We start from the raw sequence: 24,209 nt of genomic DNA on the forward strand, positions 1-24,209 counted from the left end.
TCGCAAACCAGAAATCTTCGATCTTGAATCAATAGAAGAGAGATTGTCAGGATCAGAAATGGCAGTGAGCCTCTTTCGGCGATGATACCATGTTAACTACTCTAAAATTTATGAATACTGAACAAAGAAGAAGAAGCTCTTAGAAAGAATATGAGAAAGTATGAAGTTTTGTATATATTTCCAGATGCCATAAATGGCAGTTTACATTTGGTTTTATAGAGCTGAATTGATGAGCTCAATTACAATAATACCCACTAACAATTCTAGCCAATTTTATCCTTATAACTACCTAACTACACATTCCAACCAATTATATTCTTCATTACTAAGTAACCATGTCATCACTAATGACTATGGTTAATACAATTAGCTAAGTTCGAAATCCTTTAGTCATCTAAACAGTTACTCGATTAAGCACTGAAATTTTACCAAGATTAATTCGACGGTTAAATTTTTTTTTACTTGGTTGATTTTTTACACCGTTGATCTTTGACTGCAAATAACACAGTTCCAATCATCAAGCAAAATTCCAAGATGAAAAGAATAGTCGAGAAAGTAAAAAAAGGTCCGAGTGAGAAGGTTATGTCTTCACTGTGAAAGTTTAGTTATACTTTAAAAATCTTAATTTTAGGAGGTAAGAAATGGCCTTCCATTCATGAGAATTTTCCCTTTTGGATAGTTCAAATTTCAAATCATTGAAATTAACCTTGAGATGAAAAGCTCACATGCACGATTGATATTTTTTCCATTCTGAAGGTGTGAAATGGCTCGCACTGCTGAGATGACCTAAAAAGTCTATTATCGTTAGTTAAGAAATCCTTAAATATTTAGAATCCTCTCATAGTCATATATATTCAGCAGATATATAGTGTAGATAGGATCTGATAACAATATAGTTAGTGTGTGCAATAAATACAAGGCCTCAGAGTCATATGTGTACAAACACAATTTGGTTTCAGATAAGCTTCACTATTTGATTGTTTAAGATCAACCATAACGATCGGTTTAATTTTTAATACAACGGTCATCTTATAGTTTCAAAAGATTAATATAATTTTTTTGTTTTAATAAAAATGTGACCAGTTGGTGGTTTAGCCACGGCAGTCTACTCTTCGAGGTGCTGGAAAGACTCACATATGCATTTCAGCATTTCCTTGACCACCATTGTATGATTACCAGCGCTAGAAAATCGAACCTAGAACGTAGTATATGAAACATGGGTCTGAAATTAATATAATATTTTTCGGGGTTAGAGTTTCAAAAGATCACACTCATATAATATTCACTTATATGTCAATTTTCAATGGATGAGATTTGTATGCGTAGACCCAAATATAGTATTCCTGGTACTCAGATCCCCAGATAATAAGTTGAAACAGGTAGGTTTTTAAGCTTAGTTTAACATAATCATTAATTATGCAAGATTAGATGTTAGAAGCTACATGGAATTAAACGGCTTCTCACCTCACAGGAAAGTACTTATATACATATTAGGTATAGGATATGCATGCGATTAATATATTAAGTTTTATTTGATCAAATTTTTGTATATATCTTAAGAACCAATGAAATAAATGTTGTGTCGTTGCAAATCTGATAGCTAGTAAATTAGGCATGGTAGTATGCATCGTGTATATATCTATCAAAATTATGAATATCTCATTATATGACGTCTTTTTGTTAAACACAAATTTTATATCGATAATGTAGTTTGAAATGTTTACTATGGAATATAATATATAACTATTATCGATTTACCAATCTCTCCTGCTGAACAAAGAAAATGTATTGTTACCATTATTATCGATGACTTATCAACCTTAGTTTAAGTTTCCCTAACATATATACAACCCAAATAGGTCAATACAATGGAAATTTAGATGGGTGAAGTCTCAAGTCTCACTTTCGACCAAAAAAAGAAGTCTCAGTCTCCTACCGTGTATGACAAGCGTATTGACTGCTGACAACGAATATATATTAGGTTATAATATATATAGAGGCTACACTCTGCAGCATCAATACTAGAAGGTAGAAGGTCACACGACTCACACCCAAATACTTAAAATTCCTATACCTTGACTCTTTGCCATGTCCATGTGACGTCTCCCTCGTTCGAAGCTTCAAAGACGAACTGTAATACAATCGGTGCCCGCAAATTCAGCTATCTCTTAGCACATTAATTTGTTCATCAACTGTGGAAAATGTTGAAACTTATATTTATTAAATCTTATTGTTAATTAATTTGTTTGTTTAATCTAGAAAAATTCATAAATAAAAAAAAAGGGGTGGCAGAGAGTTGACATTTTATGCGTGCCTGCGTAATGGGGCAAACAGATGATCACTGGATTTCAAATTTGTTTTTATACCAAGTCTGAAATTTATGGCTTAACCCCATCTGTCATTTGCCCCACATATTTATGATTAAGTCATTTCATTTGCCACAGGCCCACTGATATATAAGGAAAGATATTTCGTCAATATTATTAGAGCAAACCCTGATCTGCTAATTATAAAGCAATGAGAATGCCAAACTCCAACAGCAGATCATCTGCAGAAAAGAAAGTTGATCAATCTGTTGGATATCAGGAGGTTCACAGGCGGGTTTTAAGAAAGGTAATTAAAATTCAAGTATATAATTATACATACTTCTCTGTGTTGCAAATTAATGATGTTTTCGATTAATTTCTGTATATATGTTCTCTCATAATTAAGATCATGAGCTGACCTAGCTAGATCATGGTTTAATTAGGTTTGTGTTGAACGTGATCATCATTTTCTACGAAAATTCTACTCTTTAGAATAAAATCTGTCTTTTATTTTTAGTTTTCTTGATATTTTATATTTTATGTATCAGTTTCTGATCATCTCAGCTACTGTTCATAGTATTGTTACTAATTTCTAATTAAATTTAACTTTGCTGCAGTCTTAGTTTCTTCAATTTAATTTGTATATATTCATTATTCTTGATATCCAGTCAACTGATTTTTTCATTGTGTTTTATTTATGATCAATATAGGGGAGTGAACTGGATGATGCCAAAGCTGAAATGGGAGAGGTGCGAGAAGAAAACGCTAGGTTAAAAATGACGTTAAATCATATACAGAAGGATTACCAGTCTCTCCAGCTGCGGTTTTTCGACATCCTCAGACAAGAGGCTTCCAAAAACGCTGTAAATGTTGCCGGTGATCGAATAATCGAAGAACCAGAGCAGCTCTTGTCTCTTTGTCTTGGAAGAAGTCCAAGGGAGCCTACAAGTGATCGTGAAACTACTACCAGCAGCAACTTCACAAAACTAGTACAGGTTGATGATGGTGAAGATAACTTGAAGGCCAATCTTACTCTTGGATTAGGTTCTAATGAGACTAGTTTGGAGGAACCTAATAAGGATCGTGCAGAAGCTGGAAGTGGAGACGCAACGTCTCCATTGAGTAAGACGCCGAAGACGATGAGAAATGAAGACGGTGAACCTCCAACGCAGGTCAATGCAAAACGAGCTAGGGTTTCTGTGAGAACTAGATGTGATACCCCAACGGTATATAATTTCTTCGATTCTTCTTACTTAACTATATCATATTGTTAAAATGATTTAGGCCTTTTACTATTACAAAAAATATTATACTGCATACATAAGTTCTACCAGTTGGTTAGAGTAGTGTGCATGCTTCCCATAGATTATATAATTTGGAACAAGTCTTATAAGAAATACAATATCTAATAGATATATTTACTTGATTTCCCATAGATGAATGATGGTTGCCAATGGAGAAAATATGGACAGAAGATTTCAAAAGGAAATCCATGCCCACGAGCGTACTATCGGTGCACAGTTGCACCAGCATGCCCTGTGAGAAAGCAGGTGCGCAGATTTAGTGATCTTCGTTATGAAATAAATTTTTTGCAAACATGAGCTGTCCAAACAGGTTCTTAATTCGTAGATTAGGTTTGCATTTTTTATTTTTTGATACAAGCGATATTGGGGAGCCAGATGCTTCAAACACAGTCTTAAGTGTAGAGGGCCAAAACGCTCTTAATTACTTGAGCTTCATACCCCTTACGTAGCCTTTAGCAGTGGTACCAAACTTTTTTTGAAATATTAGCTAATATGTTACTCCTCCTGTAAATGATGTCAGGTGCAAAGATGCTATGAGGATATGTCTATCTTAATCACCACCTATGAAGGAACTCACAACCACCCGCTTCCATTCACAGCCACTTACTTGGCTTCCACCACCTCTGCCGCGGCTTCCATGCTATTGTCCGGCTCTTGTACATCTCACCCGGGTTTCAGTACCACATCCACCCTACTCAATGGATCAGAATTTAGTGCCTTCGATAACACAAGAACACAACTCTACATGCCCAAATCTTCCCAACCTTTGCTCCCCACAATCACTCTCGACCTCACTGCCTCTCCACCCTCTTCTAGCACATTTCCTTCAAGTCTAAGCTTTTGTTCCCCATCAGATTCCAACATATTCCCCACAAGTTGGGACAATGGATACCTCAAACATGGCTTGCACCAGTTCGACAAAGCTCAAGTTGGATCCTTCAATCTTGGAAAGCCATCGCAAGAGTATTTCCACCAAAATTATGCAGAAATTATCCACCAAGCTTCTTCCCAGGTGTCCTTGACAGAATCATTAACCAAGGCAATCACGTCCAACCCGAATTTCAAGTCGGTAATTGCATTAGCACTTTCATCTATGGTCGGAAGTGGAGGTGGTGCCACTCATAGGAACCAAGGCGAGAGTGGCGAAAGAATCAACACTTGAAGTGGGGTAAAGCTGCTCTTCAGTTTACTTCTCAAAAGTGAAACTTGATGCTTCTGCACCTTCGACTACCATTTCCATGAGTACATCTACCTCTACAATCAGGGATAGAAAATTTCTAAATTTTTCCTTTTTGCTGCTGGAGAGTCGCAGATGTGTTGACAAACTATCAATCTTGACCATTGATCAAGTAAACTCTTGTTCAATTGCATGGTTCAGATTGACAGTCGAGCAACACAATACGCCTCCAAAAACATAATCCGCATTTGTTGTAATGAATATTTGAGTGTTGCAAAACATAAAGGGCAAACGACCTACGGAATAAAAGGCATATGTATATGCTATTAAGAAAACTGTTTAATTGAAAAAATAATTAGAGTACATCATTGGTTTATATAGAGCTATACATTTGCCAACTAGGCACAACAATCCTATCTGTCCTACAACTAATTACAAGGAAATTACAACAGAAAATCAAGATAAACTATCCTTAATAGGCCCCCTCAAACTGAGCGTAGGCAACCGAAGTGAGAGTTTGTCTCGAAGAAGTAAAAACCGAGAAGTGGACAGAGATTTTGTACAAATATCCGCAATTTGGTCCTGTGAACACACAAACTGAACAATGACAGCATTGGAAAGAACATTTTCCCGGATATTGTGATAGTCAATCTCTACATGTTTTGTCTGGGCATGAAATAAGGGATTCTTAGCTAAGGAGATCGCCGAAATGTTATCACACCACAATGTAGGAGAACATGATAGAGAGACACCAACATCAACAAGTAACTTGCAAAGCCATGTAATTTCAGCAGCGGTGTTTGCTAAGGAGCAATACTCTGCTTCAGTGGAGGAACGAGCCACGGTTGGTTGCTTTTTAGCACTCCAACTAATGAGAGAGTTGCCCAGAAAAATGCAATAACCACCTGTAGATCTTCTATCCAGTGGACACCCCGCCCAATCTGCATCGGAGAAGGCATTAACAGTGAGAGAACCTGAGGTTTTTGGAAACCAGAGGCCAAGCTCAAGTGTGCCTTTCAGATAGCGCAATATGCGTTTGACTGCCTGGAAATGTGATTGTCTTGGTTGGTGCATAAATTGACAAACCAAGTTAACAACAAAAGAAAGATCAGGTCGGGACCAAGTAAGATACTGCAGGCCACCTACAATAGATATGTATTCTTCTGAATTAGAGAGCAAGGGAGAAGAGTGATCCAGCTTAGATGTACTAAGAGGTGTAGCACATGGTTTTGCACCTACCATGTTGGTCTTGGTAAGCAGATCAAGAATATATTTAGTTTGAGAGATAAAGATTCCAGAAGATGACCTGTGAACCTTAATACCAAGAAAAAAAATGTAGGGGACCTAGATCTTTGATTAGAAAAAGAGCATTGAGTTGAGCTATTGTATCCTTGCAGGCTTGGGAAGATGGACCTGTGACTAAAATGTCATCCACATATACAAGGATAAACACCAGAGAAGGATATGTCTTGACAAAGAGTGAGTGATCATTCTGTGAACCACAAAATCCCATAGATTGAAGTGCACCATGAAGCTTCTCATACCAAGCACGAGGAGCTTGTTTGAGGCCATAAAGACTCTAATGTAACTTGTAAACATGATTCGGCTTAGTAGGATCTTGAAAACTAGAGGGTTGCTGCATGAATACAGATTCAGAAAGGCATTACTGACATCTAGCTGGTTTAGAAACCAGTCATACTGAGAAGCAAGAGTGAGAAGAAGCCATATAGTAACTGGTTTAGCAACAAGACTGAAGGTTTCTATGTAGTCTAAACCTTCCTGTTGATGGAAACCTTTAGCTACCAATCGTGCTTTATAGCGGTCAATAGTGCCATCAGCTTCCTTTTAATGCGAAAAACCCATTTACATTCAACAAGAGTTTGAGATGGATAAGGAGGAACAAGAGACCAAGTATTGGTATTGACCAAAGCATTGAATTCCTCCTGTATGGCCTGTCTCCAATGAGAATGTTTTGAGGCTTGGAGATAAGTGGTTGGAAGAAAATCAGGAGATATGTGAGAAGGAAGAAGGTGTTTAGTGGCTGAATAAGCCTTAGGCTTAAAAATACCTGATTTGGATCGGGTTTGCATAGGGTGAGTGGGCCGAGGTGGTAATGGTTGTATAGGTGAAGAATGAGGAGAGATGGAAGTGGGAGAGGTGGGAGAGGTGGGTGGGGAAGGTGAGGCAACAGGGTGTATAAGTGGGGAATGAGTAGTAGGTGTAGGGAGTTTGGTAAAGATAAGAGTGGAAGGGATTGAAGATGAAGGGGTAGGAGGTGATTTTATGAAAGATAAATCTTGAGATACTTGATGAAATGGAAAAGTCAATTCATCAAATATGACATGTCTCGAGATATAGACCTTGTGGGATTGAATATCAAGACACCTATAGCCCTTATGATTGAGACTATAGCCAAGAAAGACACAGGGCTTACTTTTAGGCTCAAGTTTGGAAGCTACATATGGTTGTAACCAAGGAAAACACCTGCACCCAAACATTTTTAGTGTTGTATAATATGGAGACTTGTTGAACAAATTTTCCTAAGGACAGGATCGAGACATGGTAGGCAATCTGTTGATAAGATACACTGATGTAGAGAATGCTTCAACCCAGTAAATATAGGGAACATGAGAGGCAGCTAAAAGTGTTCGAGCAGTTTCCACTATGTGTCGGATTACGTTCCACACAACCATTTTGCTCTGGTGTGTGAGGGCAAGATAGTTGATGATGAATACCATGATCCTTAAGATATTGAGTAAACATAAAATTGACAAATTCACCTCCAGAATCAGATCTCAGTGTAACAACATTAGTATGTAACAAAGATTCAGCAAGGACTTTGAATTCAACAAATGTCTTGAACACCTCAAATTTACATTTGAGAGGAAAGAGCCAACAATAACGAGTGAAGTCATCCACTATAAGGAGATAATATCTATAACCAGATACAGAGAGAAGTGGAGCTGGACCCCAAACATCGGCGTGCAAAAGTTCCAAGGGTCTAGTTGTAACACTCGATACAGATACAAAAGGCAATTTGGAACTTTTACCCATTGCACAATTTGAGCATAAAGTCTTATTCATACTAGTAGAAACATGAATACTAAACTTAGAGACAAGTTTATTTAAGATTTTGAAAGAAGGATGGCCCAATCTTTGATGCCAAGCCTCTGAAGAAGCTTTAATAGTAGCTGCATAAAGCTTGTGGGAACCAGCATTGACAGGAGCAGATAATTGATAAAATCCATTTTGCACAGGGCCTTTAAAAAGCGTCCTCGCCGAAGTAAGATCCTTCACAATGAAGTGAAAAGGATAGAGGTGAATGGAACACCAATTATCAATTGTAAATTGATTGGCAGAGAGTAAATCTTGCTTTAAATCAGGAACATGTAACATATTATTCAAAGCAAAACGATGAGAATGAGTATGTATATACGAAGAGCCGGAATGAGAGATAGGCAAACCTTTGCTGTCACCAATATAGACTTGTTCAGGGCCTGTGTAAGGTTCAGGATTTTGAAGATTGGCTAAGGAACTTGTCATGTGGGAACTTGCTCCGGAGTCAATAAGCCATGAAGTAGAGCCATGCTGAGAAGTGTTAGCACACATAGCAGCCTGAGAATTTCGGTTACCAAACTGAGGATTCAGACGATGTGGACATTCAAAAGCTTCATGATCATACTGGCGACATATTTGACAGATGAGTCATTTGCCAAAAGAGTTGAAACCTGAGCGACCTCCACAATGACGTCGTTGATTAGTGCGATTGTTACCACGATAGCCAGAGAAATTGTTCTTGGTCTGTGAAGATCTAGGATTTGATTGATTGCGATCTTGAGAACGTCCTTGATACTGGTTGAAATTAGAGGAATTGTGAGCAAGAAAGGCTGGAGATCCAGAATTGGAGGTCGGTGTAGGCAGAAGACCAGGAGATAAGCCAAGATTCGAAGAAAAAGCCTGAAAAATACCAAGAGATGTAGTGGCTTTCTTGCGATTCACCAGTTGAATTTCTTTGCTAAAAAACAAGCCCTGAAGTTAGTCAATTGTTGTAGAACTGAGACGAAATTGAATCGCATCAACGAAAGAATCATACTCAGGCGGCAGACCATGAAGCGTGACAGAGCTGAGGTCAGAATCCTTAACCGGAGCTCCGGCGCTGGCAAGAGCATCAGCAATTTCCTCAATTTGCTGAAGAAAGGAGGCAACAGTATATGGAATCAAAGATTTAGAGAGAGTTGAGTTGATCCAGATAAGAATTTTTGATCATTCTCATACCAAGCAATGTACTCAAGATTCCAGATTTGATTTCTAGAGGCATCGTGAAGAACTTTCGGCGGAGCTTCGATCGAGCCATCAACAATTCTAGTGAGATTATAGCGGCGAAAAATCGGAGCAAACAATGCACTCCACATGAGATAATTGGTGGTAGTAAGCTTGATTGGAACCATGGAGCCAATGTTCTGAATCGTAATTGAAGCTGTAGAAGCGGTGCCAGAGGAATTAGGGCACGAAGTTGTCACCGGAATTGGATGAACAGGTGTTGCAGAATCAGAGGAGGGAGAAGCAGCAGACGCCATTGCTGGAAATTAGGGTTTCAGAGAGAAGAGGGATGGAAGCGTAAGAGGGAAGACTCAAGGGAGAGGAGGATTGAGAAGAATTGGAGTCGGTCGTCAGACAAAGGCGAAAGATACCATATTAAGAAAACTGTGAAAAAATAATTAGAGTACATCATTGGTTTATATAGAGCTATACATTTGCCAACTAGGCACAACAATCCTATCTGTCCTACAACTAATTACAAGGAAATTACAACAGAAAATCAAGATAAACTATCCTTTTAATATATGCATCGCAAGATCAGAATTGAACTCCATAAATTCAGAAATTTCCATTCCGAGAGGGTTCCTTTTAAAAATAAGCTTTCAACTCCCACCAAAAAACCACAAAGTCATTGTTATTTGATCAGCATCTATACCATTAATGTATTACAACTCAATTCTGCGCGATCCGTTAGAAGGACAAAACGATCGCAAAAGTGATATTTTCTCTACATTGAACCTTCCGTAAATCATGAGACGTCCCCCTTGAGACGGCCATCTTCCCTAGTTATTTCTTCATTGTGGAGGTTAGCAAAACAATCGTTCTTCTGACCACCAAAACAAGAAGGGGCGGATTAGCCACTTAGCGGTCGAAGTGTCGCTGTGCAAGTGCAACCAATAAATTTGACAATATACTAATGGCAAAGGAGCATGAAAGGAGAAATGGTAATTACCAATTAGGCGGTTACAGACATACACTATTATTTTGGATTTGTTTCTATGAACTCTTTAGTAGATCATGAAATGCCTCCTGAGGTATATCAACAGAACCGACACGCTTCATTCGTTTCTTCCCTTCCTTTTGCTTTTCTAACAGCTTCTTCTTTCGACTAACATCTCCACCATAACACTTGGCAAGAACATTTTTTCTCATAGCAGAAATCCTACAAAAACACACAGAGAAGTTTAGGTGAACGGTAATTGTTTCAAGATGTACAACATGACAAACAAAAATTTCAAGTACTTACGTCTCTCTTGCAATAATCTTCGAGCCAATTGCAGCTTGTACTGTTATCTCAAACATTTGCCTGCTCCGAATCAAGACTTTGAGTTGCTTAAGAATCGAACAAAAAATTATTCAGAAATTACCATTTAGTATAGTCTATTAGATAAACAGACCTGTCTATGTGTTTCTTCAGCTTCTCCACCAGTTCTCGACCAACGCGTTGCGCCTTCAAGTTATGAACAATTGTTGCCATTGCATCAACCGGTTGTCCATTCAAAAGGATATCAAGTTTGACCATATCAGATTGTTGGTACCTATATTTTACATTCAACGAAAAATTTGCATCAGTAAATATAAAATAAAATGAAAAAACAACAGTCGTCTCGTCTATACACCTAATGAGTCATGAATTAAACAAAGGCAGGCAAGCATAAGGCTTAAAATAAATTATAACAATATAATGCAAATTGCTCTGGTTTGTTCTTTGAGTTTAAATCATCAGGAGCAAGACTTGATCCTACCAAGCTTTTACGCTAGGAGGATCAACAAAATAGAGAAAGAGAGGCGTGGGCTGAAACTTACTCTGCATCCTCGTAATCAAATGATGCATATCCTGATGTAATACTCTTCAATTCATTGTAAAAGTCGACAACAATTTCCCTTAGAGGCAAGCGATATTTCATAAAGACTCGTAGACTGCATGCATCAAACTACACAGAATCAGCATCTCAATTAGAGATGAGTTCAGAACATCATTGCGAAAACACAAATCCACTTTAACAAAATATGAGTGGTGAAGTAAACGTGATGCTTGAAGGTGAAACCCCTCCAAAACAATAGGGCCAATTTGGCCCAATGATTATTGAAGAATTACCTGTCTATGAACGAATACTCCAACTGCTCCCCTCTCCGCTCAGAGCAAAGGGTGATGACAGGCCCCACATACCTTCAATTAGAGAACAAATTACTTATGGAGTCTGGATGAATAAATACCTCTCAGTGTTGAGAGGGGAAAAAACATGCTAAGGGTGCGCGAGAGCTTACTCACTAGGAATAATGATGGTAGCTAGAACTGTAGGTTCCCAACAAGCTGTTACTCGTTGCTTGGGGTTCGAGGGCAATGTGGCAGGATTCTGAACTTCTAGTTTGCTAGACCAGAACCAACATTATTTGGTAAACCATATAAGAAGACAATCTTACAAGAATAACATTAAATACATACCTTCCATCAGAATACTCAAAAATATAAGGAACAGTTGGAATGGTAGAAATAACACAAGCTCCATGCTCCTATTATCCATAAAAGAGACATGAATTCTTATTTTGTCAATCACTATAGGAAAATTGTGAAACAAGCAAATCACAAAGTAATGACGATTCCCTTTTTCCTGACAAAATTATTAGCATAAAAAATTAATATATTTTCCATTCTGATGAACTAAGAAAAGTATCTTGTGGTTTTGTTTTGTTTTTCCCACAAATAAAGGCAAAAAAAATTTATATTGTTCTCGCACACAACTGATACCTCCATTAAGAAAAATTCTATAACATATTCCAGAAACTACAACCTTTACCTGTTCAAGACGCTGGTGAAAAACATCCATGTGGAGTAATCCTAAGAAACCACACCTGTAGATGGACACAGTAAGTATAACATGTCTACTTCATATGAAACTTATTGAATATAAAGCTGTGGTAGAAGCCAAATCCTTAATTTTGAAGTTAAAAAGAAAAGGTATTAGTAGTAAATACCATACCTAAAACCCATACCTAGTGCTGTGCTACTCTCCTTGACAACAGCCACACTGGCATCATTGCAGGTCAGTCTCTCAATTGCATGGTTGAGTGCTTCAAAATCAGATCCATCAGCAGGGTAAACACCAGAGAATACCATATGTTTTGCAGCCTTGAACCCTACAAGTTGACCACCATCAGTGACAATAAAAGTAAGCTAGGTCTTGACATTCCTTCTGGAGCTACTATTTCTTCCGTTAAAGGAGATTCGGGAAATAAAACTACCTACTGGTGCAGCAAAAGAATGTGATGCATTTACCTGGAAGGGGCTCAACAATTGTTCGATTATGATATAGTGTGTCTCCAATTCGTGCCTCTTTGGTCGAGCGCATGCCAGTAACAACATACCCCACTTGTCCAGTATGAAGAACTCCTGTAGGAGTTAGCTCAGGATGCAAGAACCCGACATCCAAAATTTCATAACCTTGGCCAGTTGCGACAGATAAAATTTTGTCCCCCTTGCGCAGCATGCCATCAACAACTGCAACATGGCATATAACTCCTTTATATTCATCGTAGTATGAATCCAGTAAAAGCATACGTAAAGGTGAACCACTCTTCCCAGGAGGCGGTGGAATGCGTTCTATGACTGCAGGAAGGACTTGCTCAAGACCCTGGCCTGTTTTGGCTGATGTTAAAAGAGCATCACTGGCGTCAAGATCAAACATTGATTTTAGTTGAGCTTTAACACGATCAGGATCAGCAGTTGGCTGGTCGATCTTGTTAATAACAGGTATTATCGCCAGGTTAGATTCATAGGCAAGATAGAAGTTTGCAACAGTTTGTGCTTGAACACCCTGTGCAGCATCAACAACCAAAAGGGCACCCTGGCAAGCAGCTAGAGATCTTGATACTTCATAGCTAAAATCCACATGACCAGGCGTGTCAATCAGATTCAACAAAAAGCTCTGTTCTTTTTGGTCTCCATTGTTGTCGTTCGCACCGTTAAGATTCTGCTTGTGGTTGTAGAACATGGTAGCTGTCTGTGCCTTAACAGTAATTCCCCTTTCTCTCTCCACCTAATAAACCCCAAATCAGAATGACTGCCATATAAACTAGAAACAACAATATAAACAATTTTCCACAACAAAAATCAGCAAGCTGAGCTATAAACCAAAATTAACTGCAAATGCACCTTGTTCCTGAACTACGGAAATGACATGAGCTTCAATGCAACCAAATGGATGAATGAACAAATAAAAACACTAACTTTATGCACAAAAATTGCAAGTAAACAAAACTAACATGCTCATAGAGGCAGAAAACCAATCCCATCTACCAAACTCTCTCTCTCTCTCCCCCCCCCCCCCGGGGAACTATGAAAAGAGCTTCAAATGCAACCAAAAAGATGAACTTTATGCATAAAAATGGAAATTAAACCATACTATCCTCCTCATTGAGCCAAAAAAGCAATCCCATGAACCAAAAAACATTCCAAAGAAAACCCATCTCTCACTTTCTCTCTCCTCATTCTCTCTCTCTCTAAAGAGATTGGTATTCTACCTGCAATTTGTCGAGGTACTGGGGCTGGCCATGGCCTCTCTTGATAGTCCCGGTGAGCTCCAAAAGCCTGTCGGCGAGAGTAGACTTGCCGTGATCTATATGCGCGATTATCGAGAAGTTCCGAATCCTCTCCGTCGGATACTGGCTCAAATCTACGCCGTTCTCTTTGCTGTTTTGGCGAGAGTGGGAGCAAAATCCATGGTTCTGTCCGAAACGGCAGTAACCGAAGTCGTTTCGAAGTGGGTTACTTCTGTAAATTCTGGAGAGCGAGTTGTTCTGCAGAAAAGACGAGTACTTGGAGGGTTTTAGGGTTTTGGAAGCTCTTCTGAGAAAACCCATTTGGGAGTTTAAGGAGCAGAGAGACGACGAGTGCTATCAGCTGCGGAGGTAAAATTCTGAAGTTTCCGTTGACGAGAAAATGAGAGCGTTAACGACGACGTTGTGAGTTGGATTGAGTGGGTTGGGTCAGTTAGGTTGAATTTGGCTGATTGGGCACTACGTTTGGATAAGGAAAATAAACTTGAAATTTGGATAAAAATCAGAATTTATAAATCTCAATGCACCAATTTTCTTGTTTAGATTCAGACGCATAGAACTTTAGAATTTTAGTGTGGAAAAAAAAAAAACTTGGAATTTGAGACCTCCAATTCCCAAGTTTAAATTTCATGTAAATATGTGTCATTTCCTAATTTTTATGATTGATAGTGTAAAAATAACTTCGTATTTAATTTCATTATTCTTTTAGGTTAACCAAATAAGAAAATTCACAAATTCTAGAAAATAAAATATCGTCATTTTAAATTTTTTTAGTAATCTTCAATTTCTTCATCTAAACATAGTGGTTACTGTATGTAATTAGGTTAGTTAGTTAGAGCAATATGTTTGCTCTCTTGCACTCAAGTTTGAGTATAGGGATTGTGATTCATTCCGGATCTTTGTGTCCAGATCCTGCAGGCCGAGAGATTTGGACTACTCAATTTTAATTTTATGGTCCCTATTAGCCTGGCTTCTTTTGCATTACTGGGCATGAGTGGTTTACTTGCCAAATTGTCAGTTTTTTTTATTTTTTTTTATTTTTAATTTTTAAATTTCATTAGTCTATCTCACTGGTTCACTTCACAAAAACTCAAAATATTTAACGATCTCGGATCTCTCTCTCTATCTTTCTCTTTTAAACGGTCCAGATTTCTAGATCCACGAGCTCCGAACACAAAGATCTGGAGTGGATCTCATTCCTGAATATAGTTTTTCCGTACATAACAATAGATTAGGTTATTGGGAATATTCACAATTGAGTGGCTAATGCTTGTATTGCTAATGCATGCTCTGCATCTTGTGTTATTACAGAATTTCACCTAAGGGCAAAGATTCATATTACACAGTGTGGGAAACTGGTAGCAACTAAACACAGAAGGCAAAGAGCGTAGTTCCAGCGGTGTAATTCGGGTTAACGAATCCATTGAAGACCTTGTATCCATTTCCAAGGTAAATGCATCCGTCGCTCACCGAAATGCCGCCATATACAGTAGCCCCGGTATCATATGTCCACAAGATTTTCCCGGTCTTAGCGTTCATCGCGTATATCGGTCCTAGTCGATGAGTAGACCCTCCAAAAACAACGCCATTAGCCACAGTGACAGCGGCTGGGGCAGTAGCATCATTAGCATTCGCCGTGGACCATAGGATATTGCCGCTGCGAGCCTCCATTGCCACCCATCCACCAGCAATTGTAGTGTTCTGGGATGGTTTGAGAGTGAAGTTCTTGTGCTGGCTGTTGGCTATGTTTGTGTAGACCCTCTTTTCGTCCGTGGCCGCACCCCACATTGCTCCTCCTCCTAGTCCTCCTGGTCCAGCTTCCTAAATCACAGCATTTTGTTCAGCTAATGCTTTCTGTAAGTGCATTTAGAATAGCTACTAGCGATTTCAGATAACCAAAATGCTTCTGACAACGTTTGACATAAGAAATTTAAAGTGATTATGAGTAAGCCAGCTAAGAAATTTAAAGTGATTATGAGTAAGCCAGCTAGGAAAGCATATTAACAGAAGTGCTTTCAAGAGGAGCATTTACAAACTGCAGCTAGCAAACTTACCGTAGACCATACTATGCTGCCAGTATCGCGATCCAAAGCCCAAGCAAACCCGCTTTTCTGAACAGCAACAACAAGGTCCCTCCTAGCCCCATTGATATAAGTAGTTAACATCATTGGTGCTTCACCAAAATCTGCATCCGGACTAGGACCAGGTGGGCACCGTGGATCCAAATGTCTATGGCAGGCTCCAAACCATATATCATAGCCTCCTAGCTGCTTATACCATTTGATTTTCCCAGTGTCCAAATCAAGAGCTACCATGGATTCGGAGTGGTTTTCGGGCTCAATGCAGGCCTCTGGATGAGAAGGTAATGTCTGATTGTTTTCCTTCTCCTGGCATTCAATTATCCGCGGAGGAGCTGAGTAAAGGTTCGATGTGGCAACGAAGACGAGGTTCCGAGGGACATCAATGGAAGGGCTGCTTCCCCATATTGCTGCTCCTGCATACTCATTAAACTTGCCGAAATTGTCAGGCAACATGAAGGTCTGCCACAGGATTTTGCCCGTTCGGACGTCTAATTTCGATACGCTCCCACGAAACGTACAGCATTGTTCGATGGTGAGTCCTTCTTCTAGTGACGATGTTCCAACATAGTAACCCCTACAAGAAATTGAAATGTGGTGCCATAAAATTACATTAATACAACTCTTTGTGATTTAAAGATTGATTAATTACAATGCAGATTACATTTTTTCTAGCAGAGTACATGTGATGAGAATTAAAATTACAAAAAATTAGGGACGGTGCTATCCACATACCATTTTTTACTTTCTACACGTTCTCTTAATTTTCTGTCGTCGGATCAAATAAAATGAAGAATATTAAATGACTAAAATTAACAAAAAGTGTGAGAAAAAAACAAAAAGATGTGTGGACAGCACCACTGAAATTAATGTTTTCTTGATAGGATTAAAACATTGCCATAAAACTAAAAAAAAATTCGGAAGTCCAGTTGCCAACAAGTCTTAACATATTTGTATTGTTGATTAACATATGCAGAAACTACAGGTGAATAAAAAAAGACTTGGATTATTAAAAATTGACATATTACTTATCTCAAGTAGGCATAAAAAATTGTTATACTTCTATCCTAGCAGAAGAAAAATAGCCAAGAAGCACATGGTATTGCTTATCTTGTTCCTAACTTCTTGTTTCCAAGTAACACCATTGACTGACTCACAAGTTATTAATATTATAATGAGTATGAGGGAGACTTTGGAATTGGAGGGGAAATCCATGCGAGCTAGGTTTACGACTCGTATTCAGGATAAGGAAGTGCTTCTATTCGTAAGTATTTTCTCGTTAGAGACGTTTTTGTTAGAAACATACACACACAGAAAAAAGAAGTAAAAGTTCAAGTTATTTTCCAATTTTAATGCGTTTATAGTTCCTAAGCAGTTTACTAGAAGCATTTTTGGTTATGTAAAAGTATTTTTAATCATTCTAAAAGTACTGACAAACGAGTAGAAAACTAATGAAAAAAATAGTAAGGTAGATTAAGCTTGACTAACCCTTTGTAATAGGTTCCAGACATGGTGATGAAAGCTCTGGTGTGGTTGTCAAGCCTGGTAGACCAGACAAGCTTCCCGTTCGACCTTTTGACAGCAATAACAAAAGCAGGTCCATAGATTCCACAAATGAGCAGATCGCCGGCGACAGTTGGGGTCGATCTTGTTACTGTAGAGTTGACATTGAGTATGAAACCGGTGTTGTTAAAGCCAGTCAGCTTCTGCACATTCTTCTTCCAAACAAGGGATCCGTCGGAGGCCTTAACAGCGTAGAGGTATCCATTCCAGCTGGGGAAGTAGAGTGTGCCGTCGAAAATGACTGGTGTTACAGTTATGTCACCACCTGCATAGAATTTCCACTTCAAACTGAGATTGGAAACTGTCACAGGGCTTATCTTCTTCTCCCTGTTGGCATATCTTCGGTTGTACAAGTCTCCGCCGTGATTTAGCCAATCTTGGGCATCCTTTTTTTTCTGTGCAGAACCCCACTGTAAACCAAAACCATCAAGTTGTGAAAACCACTTAGAGAGAGAGAGAGAGAGAGAGAGAGAGAGAGAGAGAGAGAGAGAGAGAGAGAGAGAGAGAGAGAGAGAGGAGCTTACAATGTTAAAACCTGCACTTGGTGTTATGACTAGACAAAACATACACAGAGAAAGGAGAAAAGGACCATTGGAGAGTTCTGCAGGCGCCATGGAAGTGAAAGCTTGAAGTGCTCTCACACAAAATGCAGAGAAGCTTTGCCTTTTTACTATTTATATGGTCAATCTTTGAATTCATGCCAATTGTAACATTTTATTAATCATTAGTCGTACAGATTACTGAATCAAATGGAAAAAAAATGTCCATCCCATATCTGCAAGTGCATTGGCAAGTTCTACTTTGCTGTGTTCTCAAATGTGTGCCCATGAATTTTATAAAAATGATCAGCATTGGAGCCTCGCGGATTTGTGGATCCAGCAAATAAAACACCATTAGCCACTTTCACTGGTCCAGGAGAAGTTGCATTGCTCGGATAGGCAGTTGACCATAGAATTTTACCACCGCCAGGAGCCATTGTCACCCATCCACCACCAGTAAAACCACCGGTTGTTACGGTGTTGGTTGGCTTTAGAGTGAAGTTTTTTAAATCAGAGTTTGCAATGTTGGCGTAGACCCTACTCTTGTCAGTGGCTGCTCCCCCTGTTCCTTATCCGCGGACGCCACCAGGTCTGACTTCCTGCATATCATATCGTGTAGCTCCTTATTGAGTTAATTTATCAAATATAAATTTGTTTGGAGCCAATTTTGCATGCACTCGGCGCATATACTATAAGTTGTGGGATGAAGGAACATTAAGGATCAGAATTGGTGTCTGGATAAAGGTTGAATCAATCACATAATCAATCTATTTAGAATCCTAATTAAGTCAAAGAGGGGGCACCAGACTCGGCGGCGGTAGAGTTTCCAAAATTCCGAGTATATTTAGAGAATATGCTGAGAAATTGAAATATTATCATAATTTTACAACTCAATAGACTTGACCATCACGAAATTCAAGTATGAGGTTTTGCAATGTGGAGTGGACCTTGAGCTCAACACACAAATCAACTCTATGAGAAACCCTTGCTTTACGCAAAACCTTCTCATACCCTGAGAAAAACACTAATTTATTCATTGACCTCCATCATCACACATTCAGTTCGGTTGAACATCATTGAGTTGACAAATTGGCTCCATATTCAATTCGGTTGAACATCATTGGAGTCGTAAAATCAGTCAGTGGCCTCAGAGTATTTTCAATTTGGTTAAACAACACCACTTCTATTTTAGTTGGTTATCTATCCAAATCTAAGCCGGCCAAGAGTCTACGATTCTCTCGCTAAAAAATGTCACTTCATGAGCTTTTTTGGCGAAGTGAGGTGTTCTATGAACGATTACTCACAAGTACATTTTAGAGTTTGGCATTCAGACGACCAAATTACTTTGACCATAAAAATGCTTATTTATTTTGAGTATCTTTGTCCTACAACCTAAGACCATCTCCAACCCTTGAGTTAAAACCTAAAATTTTTTTTACCGAGAAAATTTAGGTTTTAGCCCATAAACAGTTCTTCTACTCCAACCCTCTTGAGTTAAATTTTTTGCCCGATATTATTAAAGAATGAATTTAGGCTAATTTTTTTTTCTAAAGCAACCATTTTATATAATAAAAAAATTATGTAGAATAATTTAATTTTATTTTATGAACATTTTTACATATAAATATTTAGATTCCGATAAATATTTAAAAATCACTAAACCGACCATATGAAACTCATTAAACACATTGAAAGAATATGAAACAATGATACAAATGGTTTTAGAAGATGGTAGAAAGAAAAATTGGAAGAATTGTAGGAGAATAATAAATTTTGTGTGGAGGTTTGAACAAATCATAGGTATTTATAGAGTTTTTTGGTGAAATTTTGAGTTAAATATTTTTTTTATAGCTGTTGGATTTAATTTGGATCCTTAGTTTGTTTTTTATTTTTTATCGTTTTATATCTAAGCCATGAGATTAAAAGAATTTATAAATATAAAACTAAAAGAAAAAATTAAAGTTGAACCTGGACCGTTGAATTAGCCAATGAGCTTTTGGGTTCATATCTTTTGCCAACAAGTCCTTTATGTTTTGGAGACATGCCCACGTGCATAGGACCCAGCATGTTTACTTTTAAAAATGGGGTTTTTGAACATTAGTCCTTACAAAAGATTAAAATTTAAAAAAAACCTGGTGCTAGATTAAATATTTAATTTAATCCCTTGAATAGTGCTTTTATCAAAATTTACATTCAATTTTTGTTATTTAATGTGTATTTTTATTTAATCCCTCCATATTGAATTTTAATTTTATTAATATGCACATATTTAGTTTTTTAATTATAAATGAACGTAAATGAGAAAATATTAAAAGACATTTGTGATACAAAAATATATAAATATATAAGTGTACAGAAATAACTATGCCGAAATATATAGAATTGACTTTTTTTGTACCGAAATATTTGTACCTACATGATTGTACCGAAATATATTATAATTAACCTAAATGTATGTACCGAAATGTATTATTGAATTAATGTACCTAAATGTCAATACCAAAATGTATGTACCAAAATGTACGTACCGAAATGTATGTACATAAATGTCAATACCGAAATGTATGTACCTAAATATCAATACCGAAATGTATGTACCAAAATGTAGGTACCTAAATGTATTTACCGAAATATAATATATTGAATTAATGTACCTAAAAGTCAACTCAAATATGTGTACCAAAATGTACGTAACGAAATGCATTATATTGATCAATGTAACTATATGTGTGTACCAATAGATATACCGAAATATTCAAATATATTAATGTACCTAAATGAATAACATACAAAATTGTTATCGGAATATATATTATAAAAGAATTAGTTACCTAAATGTAGACATTAAAATATATTATGAGGAATGAAATAAAAATTAAATTTAAATGTAATTGATACATTAAAATAAAAATAAATAAATAAATAAAACATCAAAATATAACTAATAAATGATATGATTAAATGTACTAGGGACTAAAATTGGATTTTAATCTTACACAAGGTTAAAATCTAAAACTCATATTTTTTAAGGATTAAAATGAAGTTTTCTATTTAAAAATAGGGGGAGTGAGATTCGCGTGAAAAAGCTTGTGGGTGGTCAGTGCTAGGCGCATTCAGTCGAACTAGTGGGTTTAAAACTCAAAAGATGGCCGGTATTTGGTCCAATTTTGAGTTTTAACCCAAAACCAAATTTTTGACCAAGAGTTGGAGTGAAATTGGGTGGGTTTAGAAGTCAAATTTTGAGACTTATTCTAAGAGTTGATGATGGTCTAACCGTCTAAGTGATGGAAAAATGAAGTTTATTAAGGAACACAGATCCTCTCCGGATCTGTGCAATTGGAGCTCGAAGATCAATAAATTCGAATTATTGAAATTTGATTCAACGACTATAATTATTATAATTTTTAGAACGGTTCTGTGTTTGTAACCGTTGAATCAAATTTCAATGGTACAGATCCATTGATTCCCGGGCTCTGGTTGCACAGATCCGGAGAGGATCTGTGTTTTGATGTGCACCTGTGTTTTGAGATTAAAAAAAAAAAAGAAAAAAAAAGGCTAGTTTTCTGAAGCTGTCTTTTGCTGGTTGAGTTTTCTGACTTTTTTCACCCACAATTGTGAAAAAAACTGATCTAAGAAGTTTACCAAACACTAAATAGCAGCAGCTTTTTTCTCAAAATTTCAGCACTACCAAACTGGTACATAGTCAGATAGTCTTGTGCAATTTTTCATGAATGAATATGCAATTTAAGATGTTTACCAAACCTTGTGCAATTTCTCATGAATGAATATGCAAAAACAAACATGAAAATCAACATGCTTTCTTCTCTTGCTCTCGTCGTCTGCGCACTCTGTTTTTCGGCGTTGATTCCGCTGGCTACCCCCGCCCCATTTCTCTTCCCGGAAGCTCAGTCCACCATCCTCCCCGACCCTTCCACCTTCTTCGCCCCGAACCTCCTCTCATCCCCGCTCCCCACCAACTCCTTCTTCCAAAACTTTGTCCTCAATAATGGCGACCAACCTGAATACATCCACCCCTACACCATCAGATCAGCCAACTCTTCCCTATCTCTCGCTTACCCGTCTTTCTCCTACAACTCTACTGCCGTATCCACAACCCCGTTCGAAGCTGACCTCACCATCTTCGCGTCCAATTCAAACAAGAACGGCCACCATGTAGTCTCCGACTTCAACGATTTGAGTGTGACATTGGACTTTCCCTCCTCCAACCTCCGCTTCTACCTGGTTCGGGGAACCCCCTTTCTCACCTGCTTTGTTTATCGCCCCACGTCGGTTTCTTTATCGACCAATCATAAGATTGTCTCGGCATCCTCAGCGAGTGGCTCAAACACCAAGTTCATCGTCAAGCTCGACAATTATCAGACATGGCTAGTATACACATCCTCCCCAACTGAATTAATTGACAGCGACTCATCCACGTTATCTTTAAAAAAAATTTCTGGGATTATTCGTGTTGCTGTAGTGCCGGATCCTGATCCTAAATCTGAGAAAGTTCTCGACCACTTCAGTTCTTGTTACCCGATTTCTGGTGCAGCTGTGCTCGAAAACTCAAATACTTTGTCGTACAAATTTGAAAAGAAAGGTGGAGATTTGCTTGTGCTAGCTCATCCTCTCCATCTCAAGCTTCTGTCCAATGCTACTGTTTTGCAAAATTTTAAGTACAAAAGCATCGACGGTGATTTGGTTGGCATTGTTGGTGATTTGTGGCTGTTAGCACCGAAGCCTATTCCAGTCACTTGGAATTCCGTTGGAGGTGTAAAAAAGGATGCGATTTCTGAGATCAAATCTGCTATTCGTCGAGATGTTGACGCCCTTAGTTCAACAGAATCAAGTACCAAATCTTCATACTATTACGGGAAATTAGTTGCTAGAGCGGCGAGGCTGGCTCTGATTGCCGAGGAGGTAGCTTGTTCTGATGTGATCCCTGCGATTAGGACATACTTGAGCGATAAAATTGAGCCGTGGTTGGACGGTGCTTTTAGCGGCAACGGATTTTTGTATGACAAAACATGGGGTGGAATTATTACCAAATCCTCCAGAACTGATCCAACTGCTGATTTCGGGTTTGGTATTTATAACGATCACCATTTTCATCTGGGGTACTTTATATATGGGATTTCCGTGTTAGCAAAGATTGATCCTATATGGGGAGAGAAGTACAAGCCTCAAGCATACTCGCTCGTGGAGGATTTTCTGAACAAGGGCAAGCAATCGAATCCAAATTACGCTCGTCTGAGATGCTTTGATCTTTATAAAATGCACTCGTGGGCGGGAGGGTTGACAGAATTCCCAGACGGGAGGAATCAAGAGAGCACGAGTGAGGCAGTTAATGCCTACTATGCAGCTGCTCTAATGGGGAAAGTTTATAAAGATGCGCAACTTGAGGCCACCGGTTCGCTGCTTGCTGCATTAGAAATTCAGGCAGCTCAAATGTGGTGGCATGTGAGAGAGGGAGGAAAGAATCAAATTTACAAGAAAGGTTTCGCGAAGAAAAATCGGGTTGTGGGAATTTTATGGGCCATCAAGAGAGACAGCAAGCTTTGGTTTGCGACTGCAAAGGCAAAAGAAGCCAGACTTGGAATCCAAATGCTGCCTATTTTGCCAGTTACTGAGGTACTGTTCTCTGATGAGGGGTTTGCTAGTGAGCTAGTGAACTGGGCATTACCGGCGTTCAGGAGGAAGGGAGTCACGGACAGATGGAAAGGATTTGGGTATGCATTACAAGGGATGTACGACAAAGAACGCGCTTTGGAGAAGATTAGAAGCTTGAAAGATTTCGACGATGGAAACTCCCTTAGTAATCTGTTATGGTGGATTCACAGTAGATCAACTTCTGTGGGTTAATTTTTTCTTGCATGTGCATGTGGTCAAATATCTTAACGGACAGAGCGTTAGGTTTCTATTCATACGTCTTAGATTCGAAACTCACATTTGTCTGAATTATTGTAATAGTTTCGAACTCTTCTTTCTTCCTTTAATATTAATAAAATTGCTTTAATAAAACTATTCTTGTATGAAAGTTCTTCTTCTTTATTTATTTATTTATTTTTCTAAAATTGATTGGTATTGGTGATATTTTATTTATCTAGTTATGCATTATCGTTTAGTAGGTACCACAATTGGATTGCTACCTTTCGCAAAGCAACACAAACGGCTACACGAAAAAGGAAGGAATATCCGTATGGGAATCAACTGGTTGTCAGTTTGTTTTGGTAGCCTGCCTGTCACTCAGTTTTGAACTTTTAATATGTGCCATTCTTTTCTCTTATCAGCCCATGCTTGCAATTAGAGGGCCCAATAGTCAACATCTCCGGCTGCTTTGCTTCTTGGATGGCAATTGGCAAATA

At 38.2% G+C, this 24,209-nt stretch overlaps 4 protein-coding genes across 10 annotated transcripts; 2 read left to right on the plus strand and 2 right to left on the minus strand.

The window, feature by feature from the left end:
* Nucleotides 1-2,035: 2,035 nt before the first annotated feature.
* On the plus strand, nucleotides 2,036-5,122 carry LOC103404419 (probable WRKY transcription factor 72). 2 transcript variants are annotated; one of them, XM_008343325.4, is made up of 4 exons: nucleotides 2,036-2,613; nucleotides 3,017-3,532; nucleotides 3,743-3,856; nucleotides 4,131-5,122. In XM_008343325.4, the coding sequence occupies exons 1-4, from the start codon at nucleotides 2,518-2,520 to the stop codon at nucleotides 4,770-4,772; spliced, it is 1,368 nt and encodes a 455-aa protein (XP_008341547.3). In that variant the 5' UTR covers nucleotides 2,036-2,517; the 3' UTR covers nucleotides 4,773-5,122. The 2 variants fall into 2 exon arrangements, with proteins under 2 accessions (XP_008341547.3, XP_070673822.1); XM_070817721.1 differs by lacking the exon at nucleotides 3,743-3,856 and having other exon boundaries at nucleotides 2,336-2,613.
* Nucleotides 5,123-9,650: 4,528 nt separating this feature from the next.
* LOC103404420 (translation factor GUF1 homolog, mitochondrial) lies at nucleotides 9,651-14,104 on the minus strand. 6 transcript variants are annotated; one of them, XM_029097526.2, is made up of 12 exons: nucleotides 13,629-14,104; nucleotides 12,385-13,144; nucleotides 12,089-12,245; nucleotides 11,906-11,960; nucleotides 11,554-11,621; nucleotides 11,376-11,480; nucleotides 11,206-11,277; nucleotides 10,914-11,027; nucleotides 10,505-10,645; nucleotides 10,354-10,413; nucleotides 10,083-10,269; nucleotides 9,651-9,930 (listed from the first exon to the last, which is right to left on the minus strand). In XM_029097526.2, exons 1-11 carry the CDS (start codon nucleotides 13,965-13,967, stop codon nucleotides 10,104-10,106), a joined length of 2,037 nt encoding a protein of 678 aa, XP_028953359.2. In that variant the 5' UTR covers nucleotides 13,968-14,104; the 3' UTR covers nucleotides 9,651-9,930; nucleotides 10,083-10,103. The 6 variants fall into 6 exon arrangements, with proteins under 6 accessions (XP_028953359.2, XP_028953355.2, XP_028953358.2 ...); XM_029097522.2 differs by having other exon boundaries at nucleotides 9,651-9,933; XM_029097525.2 differs by having other exon boundaries at nucleotides 9,651-9,986.
* An 815-nt stretch (nucleotides 14,105-14,919) lies between these two features.
* LOC103404426 (uncharacterized) lies at nucleotides 14,920-18,455 on the minus strand. Its single transcript, XM_008343334.4, has 4 exons — nucleotides 17,830-18,455; nucleotides 17,231-17,715; nucleotides 15,719-16,319; nucleotides 14,920-15,485 (listed from the first exon to the last, which is right to left on the minus strand). Exons 1-4 carry the CDS (start codon nucleotides 17,917-17,919, stop codon nucleotides 15,030-15,032), a joined length of 1,632 nt encoding a protein of 543 aa, XP_008341556.1. The 5' UTR covers nucleotides 17,920-18,455; the 3' UTR covers nucleotides 14,920-15,029.
* Nucleotides 18,456-21,409: 2,954 nt separating this feature from the next.
* Nucleotides 21,410-23,865, plus strand: LOC103404425 (glucan endo-1,3-beta-D-glucosidase-like). The gene has a single exon (XM_008343333.4). It carries the CDS (start codon nucleotides 21,622-21,624, stop codon nucleotides 23,704-23,706), a length of 2,085 nt encoding a protein of 694 aa, XP_008341555.3. The 5' UTR covers nucleotides 21,410-21,621; the 3' UTR covers nucleotides 23,707-23,865.
* The last annotated feature ends 344 nt before the right edge of the window (nucleotides 23,866-24,209 follow it).

Source organism: Malus domestica, chromosome 17 (genome assembly GCF_042453785.1).
Source record: "Malus domestica chromosome 17, GDT2T_hap1".
NCBI lineage: Eukaryota > Viridiplantae > Streptophyta > Magnoliopsida > Rosales > Rosaceae > Malus > Malus domestica.